This window comes from Physeter macrocephalus, chromosome 18 (genome assembly GCF_002837175.3).
Source record: "Physeter macrocephalus isolate SW-GA chromosome 18, ASM283717v5, whole genome shotgun sequence".
Lineage (NCBI taxonomy): Eukaryota > Metazoa > Chordata > Mammalia > Artiodactyla > Physeteridae > Physeter > Physeter macrocephalus.
Window position 1 is genome coordinate 46182386 of NC_041231.1, and position 19289 is coordinate 46201674.

The 19289-nt window shown below is 46.1% G+C and overlaps 1 protein-coding gene across 1 annotated transcript in view; it reads right to left on the reverse strand.

Annotated features, from left to right (window-relative positions):
• Positions 1-724: 724 nt before the first annotated feature.
• Positions 725-19289, reverse strand: part of EXOSC7 (exosome component 7) — a 34415-nt gene continuing 15850 nt past the window's right edge. Inside the window, exons 5-8 of the mRNA XM_007113713.4 lie at positions 13225-13295; positions 7086-7209; positions 5866-6021; positions 725-2848 (exon numbers count right to left, since the gene is read on the reverse strand). Of these exons, the coding sequence (XP_007113775.2) occupies positions 2744-2848; positions 5866-6021; positions 7086-7209; positions 13225-13295 (456 nt within the window). The 3' untranslated portion in view covers positions 725-2743. The remainder of the gene's footprint in view (positions 2849-5865; positions 6022-7085; positions 7210-13224; positions 13296-19289) is intronic.

The window sequence follows — 19289 nt, forward strand, 5'->3', positions numbered from 1 at the left end:
AGGTCCAACTTCAGGGGCTATCCCAGCAGTGAATTAGGACAGCTTCAGACCTCCTTGCTAGGACATTAAACCCCCTGTTCAGCCCTGGCCCTGGTCCAACACCCTCAGATCCACTCCCACTTCTATTTCCTTGGTACCTGCCAAGCCAGGTCTTGCAATTATTTTGATGAGTAATATCTTTCTTCGCATGGCAGGGACTGCATTTCCCTGCTCAGGATGGGCTGTAATCAGACCCTAGTTATGGGTCTGGAGCCAATGAAGGAAGGTGGGGCAGAGGTTGACAATTATCACCTTGTGAGACATCTGCCTCAGTACAGTCCTTGCATGGGAACTGGTATAGTGTTTCTTTTGGGAAATGGCTGCTCTCCTTTAGCTAGGGGTGGGGGCTTCTTCTGCCTGCCTAAAGCGTTCTGGGGAAAATGAGGGACCAAGATCCTGTCTTTATCCCAGGTCAGAGGCCCTTTCTTCCTGAGGAAAGCCCTGTCTCTGGCAAAGGAACCTGCCAAGGATGCACCTTCAGGCTCCTTTGCAGCTCTGCCATTCTTGCACAAGCAGTGATACTGGCATGAACTTCTTTATACTTCATGTTTTTACTCTCCTTTGGTTACATGTCCAGAAGTGGAGTTTCAGGTCAGCGGGCATGAAATTTTTAAGACTTTTCACACCCACTGCCAGATCATTTCCAAAAAGTTTTGAATAGCACAGATTTACGCTCAACTGGCAGTTATATGAGACTGCAGCCTTTATTGAGCAAAATGCAAACTGCTGTCAGTAGTCTATAAATTCATGTGTTTTGCAGGCTTGAATTTACACAATTTGAGAGACCAAAGAATCACAGAAACAATAAAACCAATCTGAATATTCTATAACATTTCATTCCTTCTATGCCCACCCTTACCCTCCCCACCCACAAGCTGTTGATTGCCTTTTGGCTGATTTTATTTTTCTCCCTGACATTTATTTAATGGCCACTAAAGACAGCTCTGGTTCTGCTGGATGAAGCAGTGGATATCCCCAGGACAGTATTTTTCCAAGTCTTTGCCAGTCTCTGCCTTCAGTTTTCTCTTATTCTGAGAGCTGCAACCATCAGACAATTCTAATAAAGCCTCTCCTGGAGAGACCTTGCTCATTTGGTATTTTGTTTCATTTGTGATGTACACTTCTTCCAGGTGGGGTGGCCTTCAAGGAAAGGTATGGATGGGGTGGTAGACACAGATGCTAACATCTTCTTCTCCCCTTCATTTGCACCATAACTGCTTAGCCAGCAGGCCCAGTTGGGTAGCTGTTGTACAACTGGCCTGGGAAGGCCTCACCTGTCTGTCTCAACTATCTGATGTCTTTAATCACCAAAACTGAAGGTTTCTAAACTTTATTCACATTCTAGATGCATCTGTGCAGTCCCACTGTTAATGTTCCAGCACAGTCAGTCAACCAGGGGCAGGGGAAGAGAAACAGGCTGACTGCTGCCTCCCTGGGAGCACTGTCATGGCGCCTGTAAGGACAATCACTGGGAAAAGAATAAAGAAAAAAGAGAACCCAGGCTATTCTCTCAACAGGGCAGCAGCTCCAGGTCCAAGTCTAGGCAGCTGCTTCTCTCCACAGGACATACCTGGCCATGCCGGGAGGAGGTGCCCACACCAGGACCTCTGGAGTCAGTCCTTAAGGGCTTCAGCTCGCATTATGTTCTTTCCATTAGGCAATAACTTCCTAACTCCTTACCCTATTTGTCTAACTGAAATGCAGAGAGTAAATGCCACGGCTGAAATACACTCTTTCATGAATCAGCTCCCTCCCCAGGGCTCTCTTTAAGATTGATTGGGGAGTTTCAGTTCCCCTGGACAAAAAATAGAGACTGCTCAACCCATGAATAGATTTAAATCCAACACACTGCACTGTTGAGGCTTATAGAAACACAGGCTTATAGAAAGAGCCTTCTGGCGCCATTGAGAATGGCCTCTCCTTCTGTCCCCAGAGTAGGAAGGTGAGCTGAGTAATCAAATGACAACATCTCTGAAGCAGCCCTCTTAATGCTGATAAAACATGGAAACCTTACAAAACACCAGGGAGTGGCTATAAAACACAAAGCAAGTTCCAAACGAGTGGTAAGAAAGGTTGGCTAAGGACCAAAGTACATATTAAGCCCCAGACTCTAGGGGAGCTAGGTTGGGAATCTCTTGGAGGGCAAGAAGCAAGAACTGGGCTTCCCCCAAAACTCGGGAAGGCTCACCAGCCAGGCAGAAGCCCCGGGTCTGTACCTGGAGCAGAGCACCTCCTCCATCTCCCCCACCAAGAAGGCCCCAAATACACGAGGCGAATTTACATTTTTTGTGTGTGATTCTTATTTTGAAGGCTCTACAGGGGAGAAAGATTGACAATATACATACCATAAACATTTCCTTTGAACCATTTTTCTGCTAGCTCTTGATGTTGTTCTGATCTCCTGTGGCAGGTGATAAGTCTCCCTGGGGAGGCCTGTGACCAGAGCCCTCGCATTGGAGCAGACCTCGGGACTTAGCTGTCATTCACTAGACAAGGGTCAGACTCTCCGAGGGGTCGCCGAATGGCATCTTGGCTTACAGCTGAGGAACTCTAGCCATATCAAGCCAGACCAGAAAACAGACTTGAATTTTACATGTACAAATGTTGCCTTAAATTCATAATAGTTAAGAAAAATGTATACAGACTTCAGTTTAAAAGGAAAAGTAGAAAACAAACACGTGGCAGTTGGGGGTTGATGTGCAAATCATCCCAGGAATCCAACTTTCTGTCTCTTGGGCCCCAGGCTTTCCTCCTTGTGTAGAACGCTCTGCAGGGAGGTGTGCAGCACCTTGCCCACGCGCTTGCTGGTCTGCAGGACAGAGAAGGGATGGAAGAGGGCACAGGCCCGCTTGTGAGGCACACACACTCTGACCAAGAGAAGCTCCCCGCCAGCTAGCCATTGTAAAGCTGCACGCGTTCCATCTGCCTTACAGGACTTTTATTTAATTAACAAGTCAATATAAAAACAAACCCCAAACCCCAACCACATAGTAGGTGCATTCTGGAAAAACCTCCATTTTGAAAAAGGAAAAAAAAAGAAGAAGGCAAACCCCAAAGCAGCAAGCACAAGCAACAAAGGCCGCCTCAGTCCTTAGCTGCTGCCACTAGAAGCAGCAAAACTGTCAACCCAATCAGGTCTTGGTTACAGCCACTGTGCTGCAGTGAGAAGGCATGGGGAGGCCACAGAGAATCCAAAAATCTGTGTGATGAAGGAACAGATGGTGCTGAGGACCCATGTTAATAAGCAGTTTCTAATTCACCTGCCACCAAAGGAGACCTGCTCAGATAGGACCAAAGTCAACACCCGGATGGAGTCTTTGATGTTACTGACATGCAGAGATGCTAAAGGCGTGAAATGTTGGAATCAAGACAGGTCAAGAGGTCAGACAACCCACAGATTTCCTACACAGCAGAAAGAAGGGGGCCCCAACAAAAAAACCCAACTATACAACAAAAATCTTTCTTTAGGTAACTGTTTTTCCATCCCATGAATCATTTTAAGAATACAGTGAACCAACTGCAAGTCTCTTTATCAAGCCTTCCACGTTCCCATAGCAGTTTTAATTTCACCTGTGCCACTGGTTCCATTCCCAACAATGTCAGGGAGAAAGGCACCCAGGCCTTGACCCCCACCCCAGTCCTCCTAGTCATAGGTGGATTCTCCCTAGGGCTGTGTGCCTTCTCCCCTGACCCCTGACTATAACAAGGGATGAGACTCCAAGAATTACTGAAAACTCGTATGAAGAGAAGATCTCAGTCTACAGGCTGGGGAGTGATCAGTTCTACGAAATGCAAAGTCAGCGTTAAGGTCCAAAGTGACTTTGGAAAGATTTTTATCATGACATTAGAAAAAAGAAAAAAATGTCCAAGTTGATCGAGTAGAGGAACTGATTATTCATGTGAATGAAGGCAGGGAGAGGAGAAGAGGAGATGAGACAGACAGGACATCAGGACTTGCGAAGTCTGAACCTGAACTTGCAGGAAAGAGACTGCAGAGGTTGGGGGTGGCAGCCACACAACAACCTGAGTTTCTAAGCTTTACCACGAGCGGCATCTCCAGAATGCTGCCTCCCCGTGTGAGACAAATGGTGAGACAGGGCCTCAGGGCCATGGTCCCTCTGAGCAGCGTCTGCAGACCTCATTCCCGAGCCCCAGGGGAGGATGAAGCCCAGCTCAGTGGACAGCACTCTGGTTCTCCCACCCATCCACAGCCGACCTGGTTTATGAGGTTAACATAGCTCTTGGCTGGAGGCACACAGTCCAGGTTTGAATCCTAGCTCCCGCATTTACAGTCTGTGAAGCCTGTAGGCAAGTTCCTTATTCTCTACGTGCCTTAATTCCTCGTCTATAAAAATAAGGGTAACAACAGTTTCCTCACAGGGTGGTTGAGGAGTAAATGACACGATATTATTTAAAGCACTAAAAACAGGGTCTGACACGTAGTAAGCACACAATAAACGTTAACTATTATTTATTGTTTTTGTTGTTTAGATACTGCAATTCTCATCAAACTCTCCTGGGGGGGGATGAGGGGGGAGTTCCTTCGAAAACAAGATTTGAGAGCCACTCATCTAGAGGCCTGTGGTAGAACTTATTATAAAGCTTTTTAAGAGCTTTTGTATAAGAAGAACCCTTGTTGCCATGCACAGCTGGAGACACCTGAACTCAGGGTGCTTAATGGGGCACAGAGTAGGAGCTGACACTTACTGCAAACTGACAACGCGTCAGACGCTCTGACACATGCTTCCCCTCCACTCAGCCTGCCCGCCCTTCACAAGACCCACAGCAGCGGGCGCTACTACTGTTGTTATCCCCATTTGCAGATGAGGGAACTGTGGCCCGGAGCCCGCATTTGCAATCTGGGCAGTCTGTCTTCAGAGCTTATGCTTGGGCCCTCAACACTATACACAAGGCCAATTTTTTGCTTTCAAGTAAGATGACAAAAATAAAAACAGACATTAAGTGCTTAGAGTCTTCAGTGAGAAGTCACTATTTCTAGAAATGAAAGAAGAATATAGATGACCTCTGGGCATGTGTTGTGAGGCAGTGGTCACCTAAAGCAAAAAACTGGGGCTGGCTAACTCTGTTCCTGGCAATTCAGTCAGTCAGTCAGTCAGTCAGTCAGTCAGTCTCAAAGTCCTCAAAGACTTCTGGAAAGTCAAGGTGGACACGAGGGAAGGAAGGTCTGGAAAGACACAGGTCAGCATGACCTGGTCCCTGCTGCAGAGGGGCTTCCAGGCCAATGTGGGGGACAGACCTGTCGACCAATCAGTACAGAGCAGCTGGAAAGCACCCTAGTGGGGCTGCCACGCCTGAGAAGACCTGAGGGGAGCAATCCGCCAGTCAAGAGGATTTCCCACCTTTCCTGTTCATCTCCACTTAAACACTTCCAGACCCATGAAGAATGGGGAGATGGCCATCCTTCAGCCCCCTGGCTCCACCTCTGCTCACTCCCTTCAAGGGACAGGAAGCAGTCAGCCAGGATTTCAATTCCCTCATCAAATCACAGAAACTTGGGATTTTGGAGTTACAAGTGACTCTTCACATTATCAGTCCAATATTCTCATTCAGAAATGTGGAACTGAGGATGAGAGAAGGAAAGGATAAGAGACTCTTATGAGCAGGTCGCGACTTCCTGGTCCAGAGCCCTCACCGCCACCACCCTCAGCTAGCTCAGCGACATCTGGCTCATACCAGCTGCTCTCCAAGCCCCAAGCCTGGGGTGAAGGGGGTAAATGGGGAGAATTCCCACAGTGTGACCAAGGGGGCAGGAGGCAGCCAGCACTCCCAGCCAGGTCCAAGCACCTGCCTCAGAACCCGTCTCACCTCCATCATCTCGAAGACGCTCTCTGGGTCCAGGCTGCCCTTTCCCACTTTCCTCATGCATGTCACAACTCCCTTGCTGGTCACGGACACCAACAAGCTGGCCAAGGAGCAGGCCTCCTCCTGAAGAGTAGCATCCACCACGTGCCGATAGCCAATCTGCAAAGTCAGGCAGCAGTGCACGTGCGTGGGCAACGCACATCCCAGATCCCCACTTTTGAGAGCCTCGTGGAGGGAATATCTACACCAGCAAAGAACCTGTATCTCCCATTTAGGTCTTATTTTAGTTTCTGCTCATATGGAAAATATTTGAAGTACCGTTCGATCACTGTACCACAGGCTACCGTGTAACCAGTGTAACAGATGCATGAAATGGAAATATGCAGTAGGGGGAAGGGTGGTTGGAATTATAATTCAGAGACCTTCCAAGTCAGAGGCCAACCAGGGGGTTTCTAACAGGCCCCTGGAAGTTTCACTGATGACAAAGATGAATCAAGAGGGCCCATGCTAAGGGACATGCTCAAGAATGAGTCAAGGGCAGGTGGCTCTGGTCGTCCCAATGCTTTACCAGAGCCTGGGTGAAGCGATTCTGGTGGAATTAAACCTGACCAGTTCAGTCTGATTTTTATATAACGAATCCTGCGTGGAATCAGCGACAATCTCGGCCAAAACAGGCCTCTTTGCACAGCCTTGGGAGGTGCCAGTTACACATCAGCATCAGCCAGGTGTTACGCTCCACAGGCCTCAGTGCTAATGTAAAAACCACACTTGATGTATTAGACACCCAGGCCCTGCTCCAACCCCCTTATTGCATAGATGTGGACATTAGGGCCACAAAGGGGACAGTGTCCACCTTTCAACCACCCTTTTACTACTCAAGCAGCGTAGACACCACAGAGTTGAGAGAATTAAAGGAAATATGCATTCAGGGTGTTTTGGTGAAATGCCTGGTAGGTAGAAGGAGCTTAGCAAACTCTGGCTACTGTTACTATGAACCCACTCGTGTGCTCCTGGGACCAGAGCCATTATCTTCCAGTTAAAAAGAAAAGAAAGAGCTGCTCGTGGTAGTGGTCTCTAATATAACAAAATTATTCGATTTGGGTTAAGACTACTTCTATATGGGTTGTGAAACTCTAACTTCTCAATCTATTAGGTAACCTTAACGGGTTGGGGTTGAAGGAGATCCACAGGGAAGACAAAAACCATGAGATATAAGCTCATACTTTGCACAGGGTGACGATACAGGGGACATTCTCCACGCTTAGCTGGATGCAGTCATAGGGGTCGTCGGACAGTTCAATGTCCTTCAAGCCCTCTTCATCTTCCAGAACACGAACTCTTGGTATCCTAGAAGCAGAAGCACAATTAAAATTCTCACTAACTGAAAGGAAGGATGATAACTTCTTTTTCTTGAGTTGGAATCCCTGTGCCTCACAAGATGAAGTCATGCTATGCCTGAGCTCCCTGTCAGCCCCACCAAATTGTACAGGTGACACTGAGTGCAGTGAGGACAGGAGGTCTTTAAAAAAAGGATGCTAGGGAGGGACTTCCCTGGCGGTCCAGTGGTTAAGACTCAGCACTTCCACTGCAGGGGACCCGAATTCGATCCCTGTTCAGGGAACTAAGATCCCGCATGCCACGTGGCCAGAAAAAAGAAAAAAATGATGCTGGGGAGAGGGAAAGGGAGAGGGGCTAGAAAGAGGTAGGGGATTAAGAGGCATGAACTACTATGAATGAAATAAATAAGGTACAAGGATATATTGTACCGCATAGGGAATATAGCCAATATTTTATAATAACTTTAAATGGAGTATAACATATAAAAATACTGAATCACTATGTTGTACACCTGAAACTACTATAATACTGTAAATGAATGATACCTCAATAAAGAAATAAATTTAAAAAATAAAATGTAAAATGATGCTTAGTCAACCAGATATCCAAAACTGAATGCCAATCCCTACCTCTCACCATACACATACCAAATGGACAGCAGATGTAAAGGTGAAAGATAAAACAATAAAGCTTTTATAAGAAAAACTAAGAACATTTTCATGACCTTGGAGTAGACAAAGATTTATTGGATAGGACAGAAAGTACTCACTGTAAAGGGGAGAAAAAAATAACAGATTCAATTATATTATAATTGAATACACACACACACAGGCACATCTTGGAGATACTGCAGGTTTGGTTCTAGACTACTGCAATAAAGTGAGTCACACGATTTTTTGCATATAAAGTTATGTTTACACTATAGTGCAGTCTACTAAGTATTCAATAGCATTTTATCTAACAAAAAAACAAAAAAAAAACCCAAGAAGACAATGCACATACCCTAATATAAAAAGACTCTATTACTAAAAAATGATAACCATCATCTGAGCCTTCTGCAAGTCGTAGTCTTTTTGCAATGGTAACATCAAAGATTACTGATCACAGATCACCATAACAAATATATGAATAATGAAAAAGTCCGAAATATTGCAAGAATTATCAAAATATGACACAGAGACATGAAGTGAAAAAATGCTGTTGGGAAGATGGCACTGATAGACTTGCTCAACGCAGCGTTGTCACAAACCTTCAATTTGTAAAAAACGCAGTATCAGCTAAGCACAATAAAGTGAAGTGCAGTAAAACAAGATATGCCTCTGTGTGTGTGTATAATATATATTAAGATTATGAACTTCTGTTTGTCAAAAGGCATTATTTGGGGAATTCCCTGGTGCTCCAATGGCTAAGACTTCATGCTCCCAGTGCAGGGGGCCGGGATCAAGTCCTGGTCAGGGAACTAGATCCCACATGCCACAACTAAGAGTTCACATGCTGCAACTAAAAATCCCACATGCTGCAACGAAGATCCCGCGTGCTGCAACTAAGACCCGACACAGCCTAAATAAATAATTAAAAGGCATTATTTGGAAACTAAAATATAATCCAGAGTGGAGAAAATATTTCTCTGTGTGTGTGTATATATAAACTAACATATTACATAAAGAATTCCTACCAAACATAAGAGAAAGTCACACGACCCAACAGAAAAATGGGCAAAAGACTTCAATAGGAACTTCATGAAAGAGGCTATTCACATAGCCAATAAGCATACTGGCTATGTTTATTGCCAGAAAGGTGCTCAACTTAAATATTCATCAGGGAAGTGCAAAGTAAAACTAAAATGTGATACCAAGATATACCCACCAGAACAGCTAATATTAAAAACATAAAGGGGCTTCCCTGGTGGTGCAGTGGTTGAGAGTCCGCCTGCCGATGCAGGGCACACGGGTTCGTGCCCCGGTCCGGGAGGATCCCACATGCCGTGGAGCGGCTGGGCCCGTGAGCCATGGCCGCTGAGCCTGTGCGCCCAGAGCCTGTGCTCCGCAATGGGAGAGGCCACAGCAGTGAGAGGCCCGCGTACCGCAAAAACAAAACAAAACAAAACAAATAAAAACATAAAAAGAAATCCAAGGGCTGGCAAAGATGCAGAGCAACTCAGACCCTATACCCTGCTAATGGAAGTATCATTTGGTAAAAGCACTTTGGAAAACTGTTTTGCATTATCTACTAACACTATTTGCAATAGCTCAAAACTGGAAACTACTCAGATCCATCAACAGAAGAATGGATAAATAAACTGTGGCATATTCACACAGTGGAACACCCTACAACAAAAAGCAAACTATGACTACAGGCCACAGTACAGATGTCTCAAAACATAATGCTCAGTGAACGAGGCAGACATAAAAGAGAAAACACTGCATGATTCCATTTATATCAAGCACAAACCAATCTATTGTTTTAGGACTGTGGTTATCCTCTGTGGGTATAGCAACTTGCACGGGGGTACAGGGTGGGAGGGCTTCTGGGGGGCTGGCAGTGTTCTGTTTCTTGAGCTGGGTGCTGAAAATATATTTAAGCGTCAGTTCATTCCAGTGTGGGGTGGAGCCAGGAAGGAAGAGGTGGTCCAGCCAGCTACTGTTATAGAAACAGTGTTGGTGCTTTTCCCTGTGCCTCTAACAAAAGCCCCTTATGATTCAGCCTGCTGGCCGTCCCTACACAAGCCAACGTCCAGAGCAAAGGAGTTTCAGCCAGAGAATGTCCTCAAGGACTAAGGAGTCCTGCTAGGGTCTGCCCTGGATGAAGTCTCCATGTCAGGGGCCCCCAGGGTGTAAGTACTAAGTAATATCCTATTTGAACAAATCAGGTAACCAGTTTGAATTTTGGTATGGTAAAAAATAAGCGTACACACACACAGACACACACACACACACAATGCCACAACTAAGAGTTCACATGCTGCAACTAAAAATCCCACATGCTGCAACGAAGATCCCGCGTGCTGCAACTAAGACCCGACACAGCCTAAATAAATAATTAAAAGGCATTATTTGGAAACTAAAAGATAATCCAGAGTGGAGAAAATATTTCTCTGTGTGTGTGTATATATAAACTAACATATTACATAAAGAATTCCTACCAAACATAAGAGAAAGTCACACGACCCAACAGAAAAATGGGCAAAAGACTTCAATAGGAACTTCATGAAAGAGGCTATTCACATAGCCAATAAGCATACTGGCTATGTTTATTGCCAGAAAGGTGCTCAACTTAAATATTCATCAGGGAAGTGCAAAGTAAAACTAAAATGTGATACCAAGATATACCCACCAGAACAGCTAATATTAAAAACATAAAGGGGCTTCCCTGGTGGTGCAGTGGTTGAGAGTCCGCCTGCCGATGCAGGGCATACGGGTTCGTGCCCCGGTCCGGGAGGATCCCACATGCCGTGGAGCGGCTGGGCCCGTGAGCCATGGCCGCTGAGCCTGTGCGCCCAGAGCCTGTGCTCCGCAATGGGAGAGGCCACAGCAGTGAGAGGCCCGCGTACCGCAAAAACAAAACAAAACAAAACAAATAAAAACATAAAAAGAAATCCAAGGGCTGGCAAAGATGCAGAGCAACTCAGACTCTATACCCTGCTAATGGGAGTATTATTTGGTAAAAGCACTTTGGAAAACTGTTTTGCATTATCTACTAACACTATTTGCAATAGCTCAAAACTGGAAACTACTCAGATCCATCAACAGAAGAATGGATAAATAAACTGTGGCATATTCACACAGTGGAACACCCTACAACAAAAAGCAAACTATGACTACAGGCCACAGTACAGATGTCTCAAAACATAATGCTCAGTGAACGAGGCAGACATAAAAGAGAAAACACTGCATGATTCCATTTATATCAAGCACAAACCAATCTATTGTTTTAGGACTGTGGTTATCCTCTGTGGGTATAGCAACTTGCACGGGGGTACAGGGTGGGAGGGCTTCTGGGGGGCTGGCAGTGTTCTGTTTCTTGAGCTGGGTGCTGAAAATATATTTAAGCGTCAGTTCATTCCAGTGTGGGGTGGAGCCAGGAAGGAAGAGGTGGTCCAGCCAGCTACTGTTATAGAAACAGTGTTGGTGCTTTTCCCTGTGCCTCTAACAAAAGCCCCTTATGATTCAGCCTGCTGGCCGTCCCTACACAAGCCAACGTCCAGAGCAAAGGAGTTTCAGCCAGAGAATGTCCTCAAGGACTAAGGAGTCCTGCTAGGGTCTGCCCTGGATGAAGTCTCCATGTCAGGGGCCCCCAGGGTGTAAGTACTAAGTAATATCCTATTTGAACAAATCAGGTAACCAGTTTGAATTTTGGTATGGTAAAAAATAAGCGTACACACACACAGACACACACACACACACACACACACACACCCCTTCCCAACCCTCTGGCCACAATATGGTTCAGCAGAAGGGCTAGAGGATACTGTCAAGAGAATGGCCTCTACCCTTCTAAAAGGCCCTGGCTGTACAAAAGGTCTCTCCATACACTAGAGGGACCCAGTGCCTTGCCGAGTCCCCATCCCTTGCTGCCTGCAGGGCTGTTCTTGCTCTGGGAATGAGACTTTCAGCTATGGCCATGACAGGTGTCCTCCCCATCCTGAGCAGCTGGGTTTACCATCCTGATGTACAGTTTGCTCAACACCTCCCCCACAGCCAAACAGCCTCATCTGGTCCTACTCTCCCTTTTTGCCCTGGTGCCCATGGAAACCAGCTGGCAGACAGGAAGTAATTTCTGAGGCTTGAGGTACAACAGATGGCGACTTCCTTTCTTCTCCAATGGAGCCCAAGCCCAGGCTGCTGCTGATGGCATCCGGTACTCAAGCCCTCACAGTGGCCACAAGTGCCAGGCCCACCCTTGACTAGTGTCAGCCAGGAGTCTAGTGGCACAGCTAGGGTTAAGGGACTCTATAGCTTTCATTCTCAGCAAATATTCCATCCTGCAATTTCTGACCTACATTTATTTAACTTTGTTTTGTTTTAAATTGTGCAAGTAGTCTAAATTCACCACAGCAAAACTCTAAAATACAGATAAATTTTAAATCACCCATGATATGAGCACTGGAAAATAACCACAATGACCATCTGGGGATACATATATTTACAGACATACTAAATATGCCGTTGTGTAGATTTCAATCCCTTATGTTGGGACATTCAGGTTGTTTCCAACTTCTCATCACTACAAAGAAGCTGTGATAAACATCTTTGACTATCTTTGCTCACTTATCCAATTAATTCCTTAAGCCATATCCCTAGAAGTTTTAATCCTCATTTTCAAGTACCCCAGGACCCCCCATTACCATAATGTAAGCTCTCTCATGGAATGAACACCCTCCTCCACATATTTATTTTCAAATGCTGCAAACTTTCCTCAAAGAACCTTGCGCATAGAGAAGGAAAAGGCCGTATCATCAAACCGTCAGAGGGAATGTCAACTCCAAGAAAGCTTCGTGCCATGTCCTCTGCTATACAGCCTGTTTGGGAAGCTGAACCACAGTGGCATCATCATTTCCTGCTCTTAACTTAAACCAAACAGCAGGCTGCTACCCTACTTTGAGAACATTCACGTGTCCAATCAAGGAGTATGTGTCAGGCACTGTTTATGATGCTGGGGAGACAGCAGAGTACAAAACAGGCAAAACCCGTCTCCATGGAGCTTTATCTAGTGACAGTATTTGGACAACTGACTGTGTCTCTGGTTTCTACTCTTTCTGCTGCTCTGTAGTTTTCTAATATTTTTCTATATGGTACATGTTTACTTATGAAAATAATAATCCAAAAAAATAAATACAGAAATATATTTAGTTATAACTTATAAAATCTGTTTTCTGAAGCTTAAAGTTAAATACCACCATTGTCAATGCTGAAACCCCTTGTTATCTTCTCCTGTGAGCTTCAGTAGCAGTGCCCTCAGTGGTCCATCACAGGTGTCTGCTCAGGTTCTCCAGGGGCCCAGGGGGCTGTGTCCAGGAAGGTGTACCTTGTATTGAAGAGCGCAGCCTTTACAGCAATGGAGATGGCATCAAACAAATTTCCACCACATTCCAGCAGCTAAGGGAGACAGGGAGTGAGGGGGAGAAGAAGAGGGTAAAATCATTTCTTACTTTAAGTATTATCCCAGGTAAAGGACACTGGTTCCTGAGAAGTGCCAACCAAGTGTTTATAAAGACAAGAACGCGTGGCTGCTCTCCTGGCTCACTGACACACACTGGCTCTTCACCCTAACCGCGAGCGCTGCTTTGTTGCCCTGGCTGTGGTACCACCACTCAGAGGCCTCAGCCTGTGGTGCAGCTCCTCAGCCAGTCAGGCCTGCACTGAAGGAGGAACTCATCACCTACGTTTTGCCCCAGGTAACTCTCAGTTGCACTTGGCAAGCCTAACACTCCCTGTTCTACATTAAGCATAGTAACAACTAAGGTCTTTCACACGTTTTTGCCCGTGAGCAAAAGTGTAGACTGTACTCGTGTGCTCATTCAACAGGGAGGGTTGCAGCACATTATTAAGAGGAAGGCAACACATCCTTCTTCCTTATTTTAAAGAAGCCTTGGCCTGAGTTATGGAACAAAGCCAACAGGAAGAGAGGAGAGGAAGTCACATGTAGAAAGAAAAGTTGTGTACTTCCGTGTGTGTTTGTTTAGAGTCTATCTCCTCCTCATCCGAACTGTCAATTCGTGAGGCTGGAGGTAACTCTCAGTTGCACTTGGCAAGTGTTACTCTCATCTTTGCTAACATATGCCTGGCCTCCAAACAAGTAAAAAATGGTGGCCACTGACGCTGCAGCTGCCACCAGGGCCATGTTGATTACTGCAGTTACTACTGCACGTAATTACCAATGTACATCTGATGCTCAAACACCTAACACTCCCTGTTCTACATTAAGCATAGTAACAACTAAGGTCTTTCACACGTTTTTGCCCGTGAGCAAAAGTGTAGACTGTACTCGTGTGCTCATTCAACAGGGAGGGTTACAGCACATTATTAAGAGGAAGGCAACACATCCTTCTTCCTTATTTTAAAGAAGCCTTGGCCTGAGTTATGGAACAAAGCCAACAGGAAGAGAGGAGAGGAAGTCACATGTAGAAAGAAAAGTTGTGTACTTCCGTGTGTGTTTGTTTAGAGTCTATCTCCTCCTCATCCGAACTGTCAATTCGTGAGGCTGGACCCTGTTGGTTTTGTTCATTCCTTTATCTTCAGAGCCCAGGAGGAAGGGCTGCTGGGAAGGAGGAGCCTGGTGATTATTTATGGAAGACAGGCAGGCCCCAAACCCAGGACTTCCAAACTCTACTAAGAATCAACAATCACACCTGGCATGTCTCATGCACTTCATTCATACCCAGTGCAAACTCTAATTCCCATCTTTAAGCTTTCTGGGCAAACCTCCAGGGCAGACACCATCTTTCCTACAGCCTGGTATAATTACTGCTTATTAGAATATGATCCCCCAGCCTGTATTACCAACTGGCTTTGTAACTGCAGCTTGTTTGTCTAGCAACTGGACTAGCTCTCCTGTACCCTGGTTCAAGTACAGACTACAGCATGGCCCCCACCTCTGGCTAGACTCTTGCACCAGACAGTCTGGTTTGATTCCTATCTTTGCTGGGTAACTGAATAACCCGGGGTGGGACCTAACATCTCTGGGCCTCATGGAGGGTGAAAGCCACACTATCTCCCAGAAGTGTTGAACAACTTAGTATCTGTAAAGCCCTTAGAAGTGTGTCTGGCACATAGTAGGCGTCAGCTAAGTGTTTTAAATACTAATTTGCTCTTTCATCTTCCCATTGTTGTCCTCACAGACTGAGTGCATCTGCATGTTCTCCATCTTCACTGTTGACAGCCCAGGTTCCTAACCCTGGCTATGCGGGGTCAGGGAGCTTATTAACAATGCAGGGTGAGGCCCTGGACACTGCATTTTACTCCAGGTCCTAGGTGGTCCTGATGACTGGCCAGGGGTGAAGACCACCGTTTTATACTCTGCTGCCCACAGTATCTGCTTTATGCAAGGAAAGTGCTAGATAAATGCTGACGTCTGCTCTAGCAGCTGTGAGGCCTCCAAGCTGGAGAGGACTTGGAGAGCACCTCAGCCAACCCTTCCCTGACAGGTGGGCTCAGGGGCCTGATGGCCAGTCAGAGCTCTTTCTACTGTCCTGTACCACATCCCGTTAAGGCCGGACACAAACATTGGTTTTCAACATTCTGGCTTATCACCAAAAGATGAAATCGAGAGGGCAGAATGCTGAACCCTAAGTATCTGCCGAGGGGCCCCCAAGGGCAGGCACCCAACTCCAGGCCTCAGCTTGCCTGCCTGGCTCCTCACAGGGTACCGCACAACAAGGAACCCAGGCCGGGCAGCGTGCGTCTGACACTCTTCTCGGCCACTTGCTGGCCGGGTGTCCTGCGAGCTTCGGTTTCCCCCTCAGTGAAGCAAAGCCATGCTTCTCTATAGGGTGGCCATGAGGACTAAATGAGATCACATCCCTACATCCCTGGCACATAAGAGATGCTCAGAGACCCTACCTTCCTCTCTTGCTGCCAAGCAGGCCCAGCCTAGCTAGAATCTTTCTGCTAAACACAGTGGCACAGCCAAGAAGCATGGGGAGAGTGGGGGGGTATGTGGAGACCCAAAGCAGCCTGACTGGGCTATCTGAACAGGCCTACTCGAGCTGGTAGGGAACGAGGAGGTGCCGGACAACTAGTGTTACAGAGAGACTGGACTGTGGTCCCAGAGAGGTCATAGGTGTCCACCTTCGCTGAGGAGAAAACCCCTCCTGTAACAGAGGTGGGGCAGGAGCAGAGCTGGGGAAGGGGAAGGAAGACACACTTGGTCACAGATGCACCTCCCGTCAAATGCACAAATACTACAATGGCTCTTTTAGGGGAACAGGACAATTTATTCTGTTAGCCTCTGAGGATGAGGGCCTTCTTTTCATAAGGTACACCTCCAAACCATACTGCTAGGAAGTACAGTGTGCCAAGTAGAAAACCTGCCTCCCCACAAAAATCCTGCTCCTCCTGGGTTTCCCCCCACTGTCCTCTCAGACACCTGTGTTGAGCACCTCCTGGCACCACACAGCCCCTGCCGGGTGCTGCAGTGGCTCCTCCACCCCACCTTCCCTCCCATGCCCAGTGCCACAGACCACATGCAGGTCTCATCACCACTCCTGGGGCCCCTCGCAAGACAAGCCTTGTGACCCACCTCCCCACCAAAGGTCGCCTGTACACCGTCAATGCAATGAAGGCCACAGCTATCCCACTTTGGGTAAGAAGTATGCCATTAAAGAACTGTGAAGAGCAAAGATGAATGAAGTTTCCATGATGGTAAATTTCTACTCTCATAAAATAAGGCAATTGGGGAAAAAAACCAATACTGGAAACAGGTGGATGATCTGACTGTAATAGGTTTCAAGTAACTGTGCCTGCGATAAAAGTATGAAAGCATGGAAGGCTGCCCAGTGAATATCTGTTTGAAAGACGGGCTCTGCCTGAGGACTACCCAGACCAGTTGGTAAAAATAAATCCAGGAGATTCATCTTTTGCAATCCCAATGACAGGACTGGATTTCTACCATCTTGCTTCAAACATGGACTCAATGTATTCAATGTATTTTTAGATGAAGGACAAAAACTTACTCCCCAAACAAAAGCCTATCTCCTACCTCACATGCATGAAGTACGTTCCCACCAAGGCTGAAAGCAATTATGTGAATGACAAAAAGTGATCAACCTCATTAATAATATAATTTTTTTTTTTTTTTTTTTTTTTTTTTTTTGCTGTATGCGGGCCTCGCACTGTTGTATCCTCTCCCGTTGCGGAGCACAGGCTCCAGATGCGCAGGCTCAGCGGCCATGGCTCACGGGCCCAGCCGCTCCGCGTCACGTGGGACCTTCCTGGACCGGGGCACGAACCCGTGTCCCCTACATCGGCAGGCGGACTCTCAACCACTGCGCCACCAGGGAAGCCGTAATAATATAATTTTTAAAATGCTTTTCTAATTCATTAAAAACTTTTCTGAAGATGACAACATTTTAAAAGCTCACATCTTCTTCCAAAATAAGTAAAACCTTTAAAAAAATATTAGAGAAGATATCCAAATGCAAAGAGTCTTAAAAAGAAAGGCCTGGGACTTCCCTGGCAGTCCAGTGGTTAAGACTCCGCCTTCCACTGCAGGGGGCATGGGTTCAATCCCTGGCCAGGGAACTAAGGTCCTACCTGCTGCAGGGTGTGGCCAAAAATTTAAAAAAAAAAAAAAAAAAAAAAAAGAAGGAAAGAAAAGAAAGAAAGTCCTGCCAGCCACTAAGAAAATGAGCAGAAGAAACTCTACAAAACTCTCCATCCCACTGATTTATAAGAAGCTTCTAGGATGACGAACTATAATTTCTTCCACCTTTCTTATTACATAAAAGAATGCATCAAGCCTGCACTGAGTAAAAGTTCAATTATTCAGACTAGAAGGAAAGTTCTTATCTCAGCTGTAATCTTAATTAAGGTTGATTTGAAATCTAGCTAAGAGTTTTCCTTGACAAGAGATATCACAGAGTAAGGTCCAGAGGTACAAGGACTTGGTGGGGTCCAGAATCCCTTTCCAAATTTCATCAGAAAAAAGAAGGAAAGAAAAGAAAGAAAGTCCTGCAGGTGACCAAGACACAATGCACCCGAGACACTCCTGCTCTCCATATATCCCTGCTCATGGAAGAAGCATGCTGGTTCTAAGCTGAGATAACATCCTTATGATGTTCACCAGTTTTTCAAGAGCCTGTACTGAGAGAACAGGCTTCTTGCCTGAATCAAAAGAGCATCAGGCCCCCTCACCGGGCCAGCCTCCTACCAAACCACAAGTGTGCAGGGCTGCACCTCCCTGGGCAGCTATGAAGCCTGCCTCTTACCAGTAATGACTGTAGGCTGCCAGTTCCCGCCTCCTCAAAACCAGGACGTGTAAAACTACCTGCTTGGTAGGAATCAAACTACAGATACATCCTGCTTACCAGAGATGAGAAAAAGCAAATGGACTTGTAATTTCATTATTTTTACCCATTAGCATCAGCATTCAGAACAGCCCTAACCTGCTAGACAATGGTAAGCACTGCTCTCTTTCGGTTAGCTGTGCCCATCTATTATCAAATTAATTTAAAAGTATCCAGAAAGCCCTGCCCTGTTTCATGCAGGGCTGACAATTAGAGACAGCTGGACTGTTCCTTGCATGAAGTTCACTATCAGTCCACAAGATGGGCTTTATCTTCAGATTCATTAAAGAACCTGTTTGGTCACTGGCTTAGCCCTGTGCCCTCAATATGAATTGGAAGATATAGCCACTAATCTCAAGGTTCATAAAATTAAATGAAAAGGAATAAGATAGACCCAACAAGAGCCTGTACATGAACAAGAGACTGGCAAAATTAATCACAGCTGTAAGAAAAGTTACTGCCAAGTGCCAAAAACTGGGCAGACGAGTATTTGGGAGGGAAGCAACAGGAAGGAAATGGAGAGCTAGACTAGAAAGACTCCTGCAGGCGCAGACTCTGGAGGGAGGAGGCAGGGCCTCAGGGGCCTCACTGGGGAAACACGGGACTCAGAGTAGCTGGGCTACAGAGTGTTTTCGAGCGAGGATGGCTTGGTGAGGTCACGAGCCAGCTCTGGCACTAAACATACCTGGCTTTGAGGCCTAGTACCACTACTCACAAGCTGAGAACTCCTGGGCTAGTTACTTGACCTCTCTGTGTCTTAGTTCCCTCACTTATAAATGGGGAAAACAAGTGCCCACTCACAAAACATTTGTAAGGGTTACATGAAAATGCATGTAAAGAGCTCATCATCTTTCCATTATCCTTCTTGTCTAAACTCTGCCCATCGACTCTGGTTGGCACCAGCTAGAGAGCATCTATTGTTTTCTTCTCCCCTGACAGCCTCTGTGGATAATTTTAGGTGCTACCATGATATGACTGTAACTTTACTGTAAGATGGCATTATACGTGCACTACTATGTTGTATTTAATTTAAAAATTACTACAGGAGACCAATCTTTTCCCAACTAACCTCACCCTGGAAATTGAA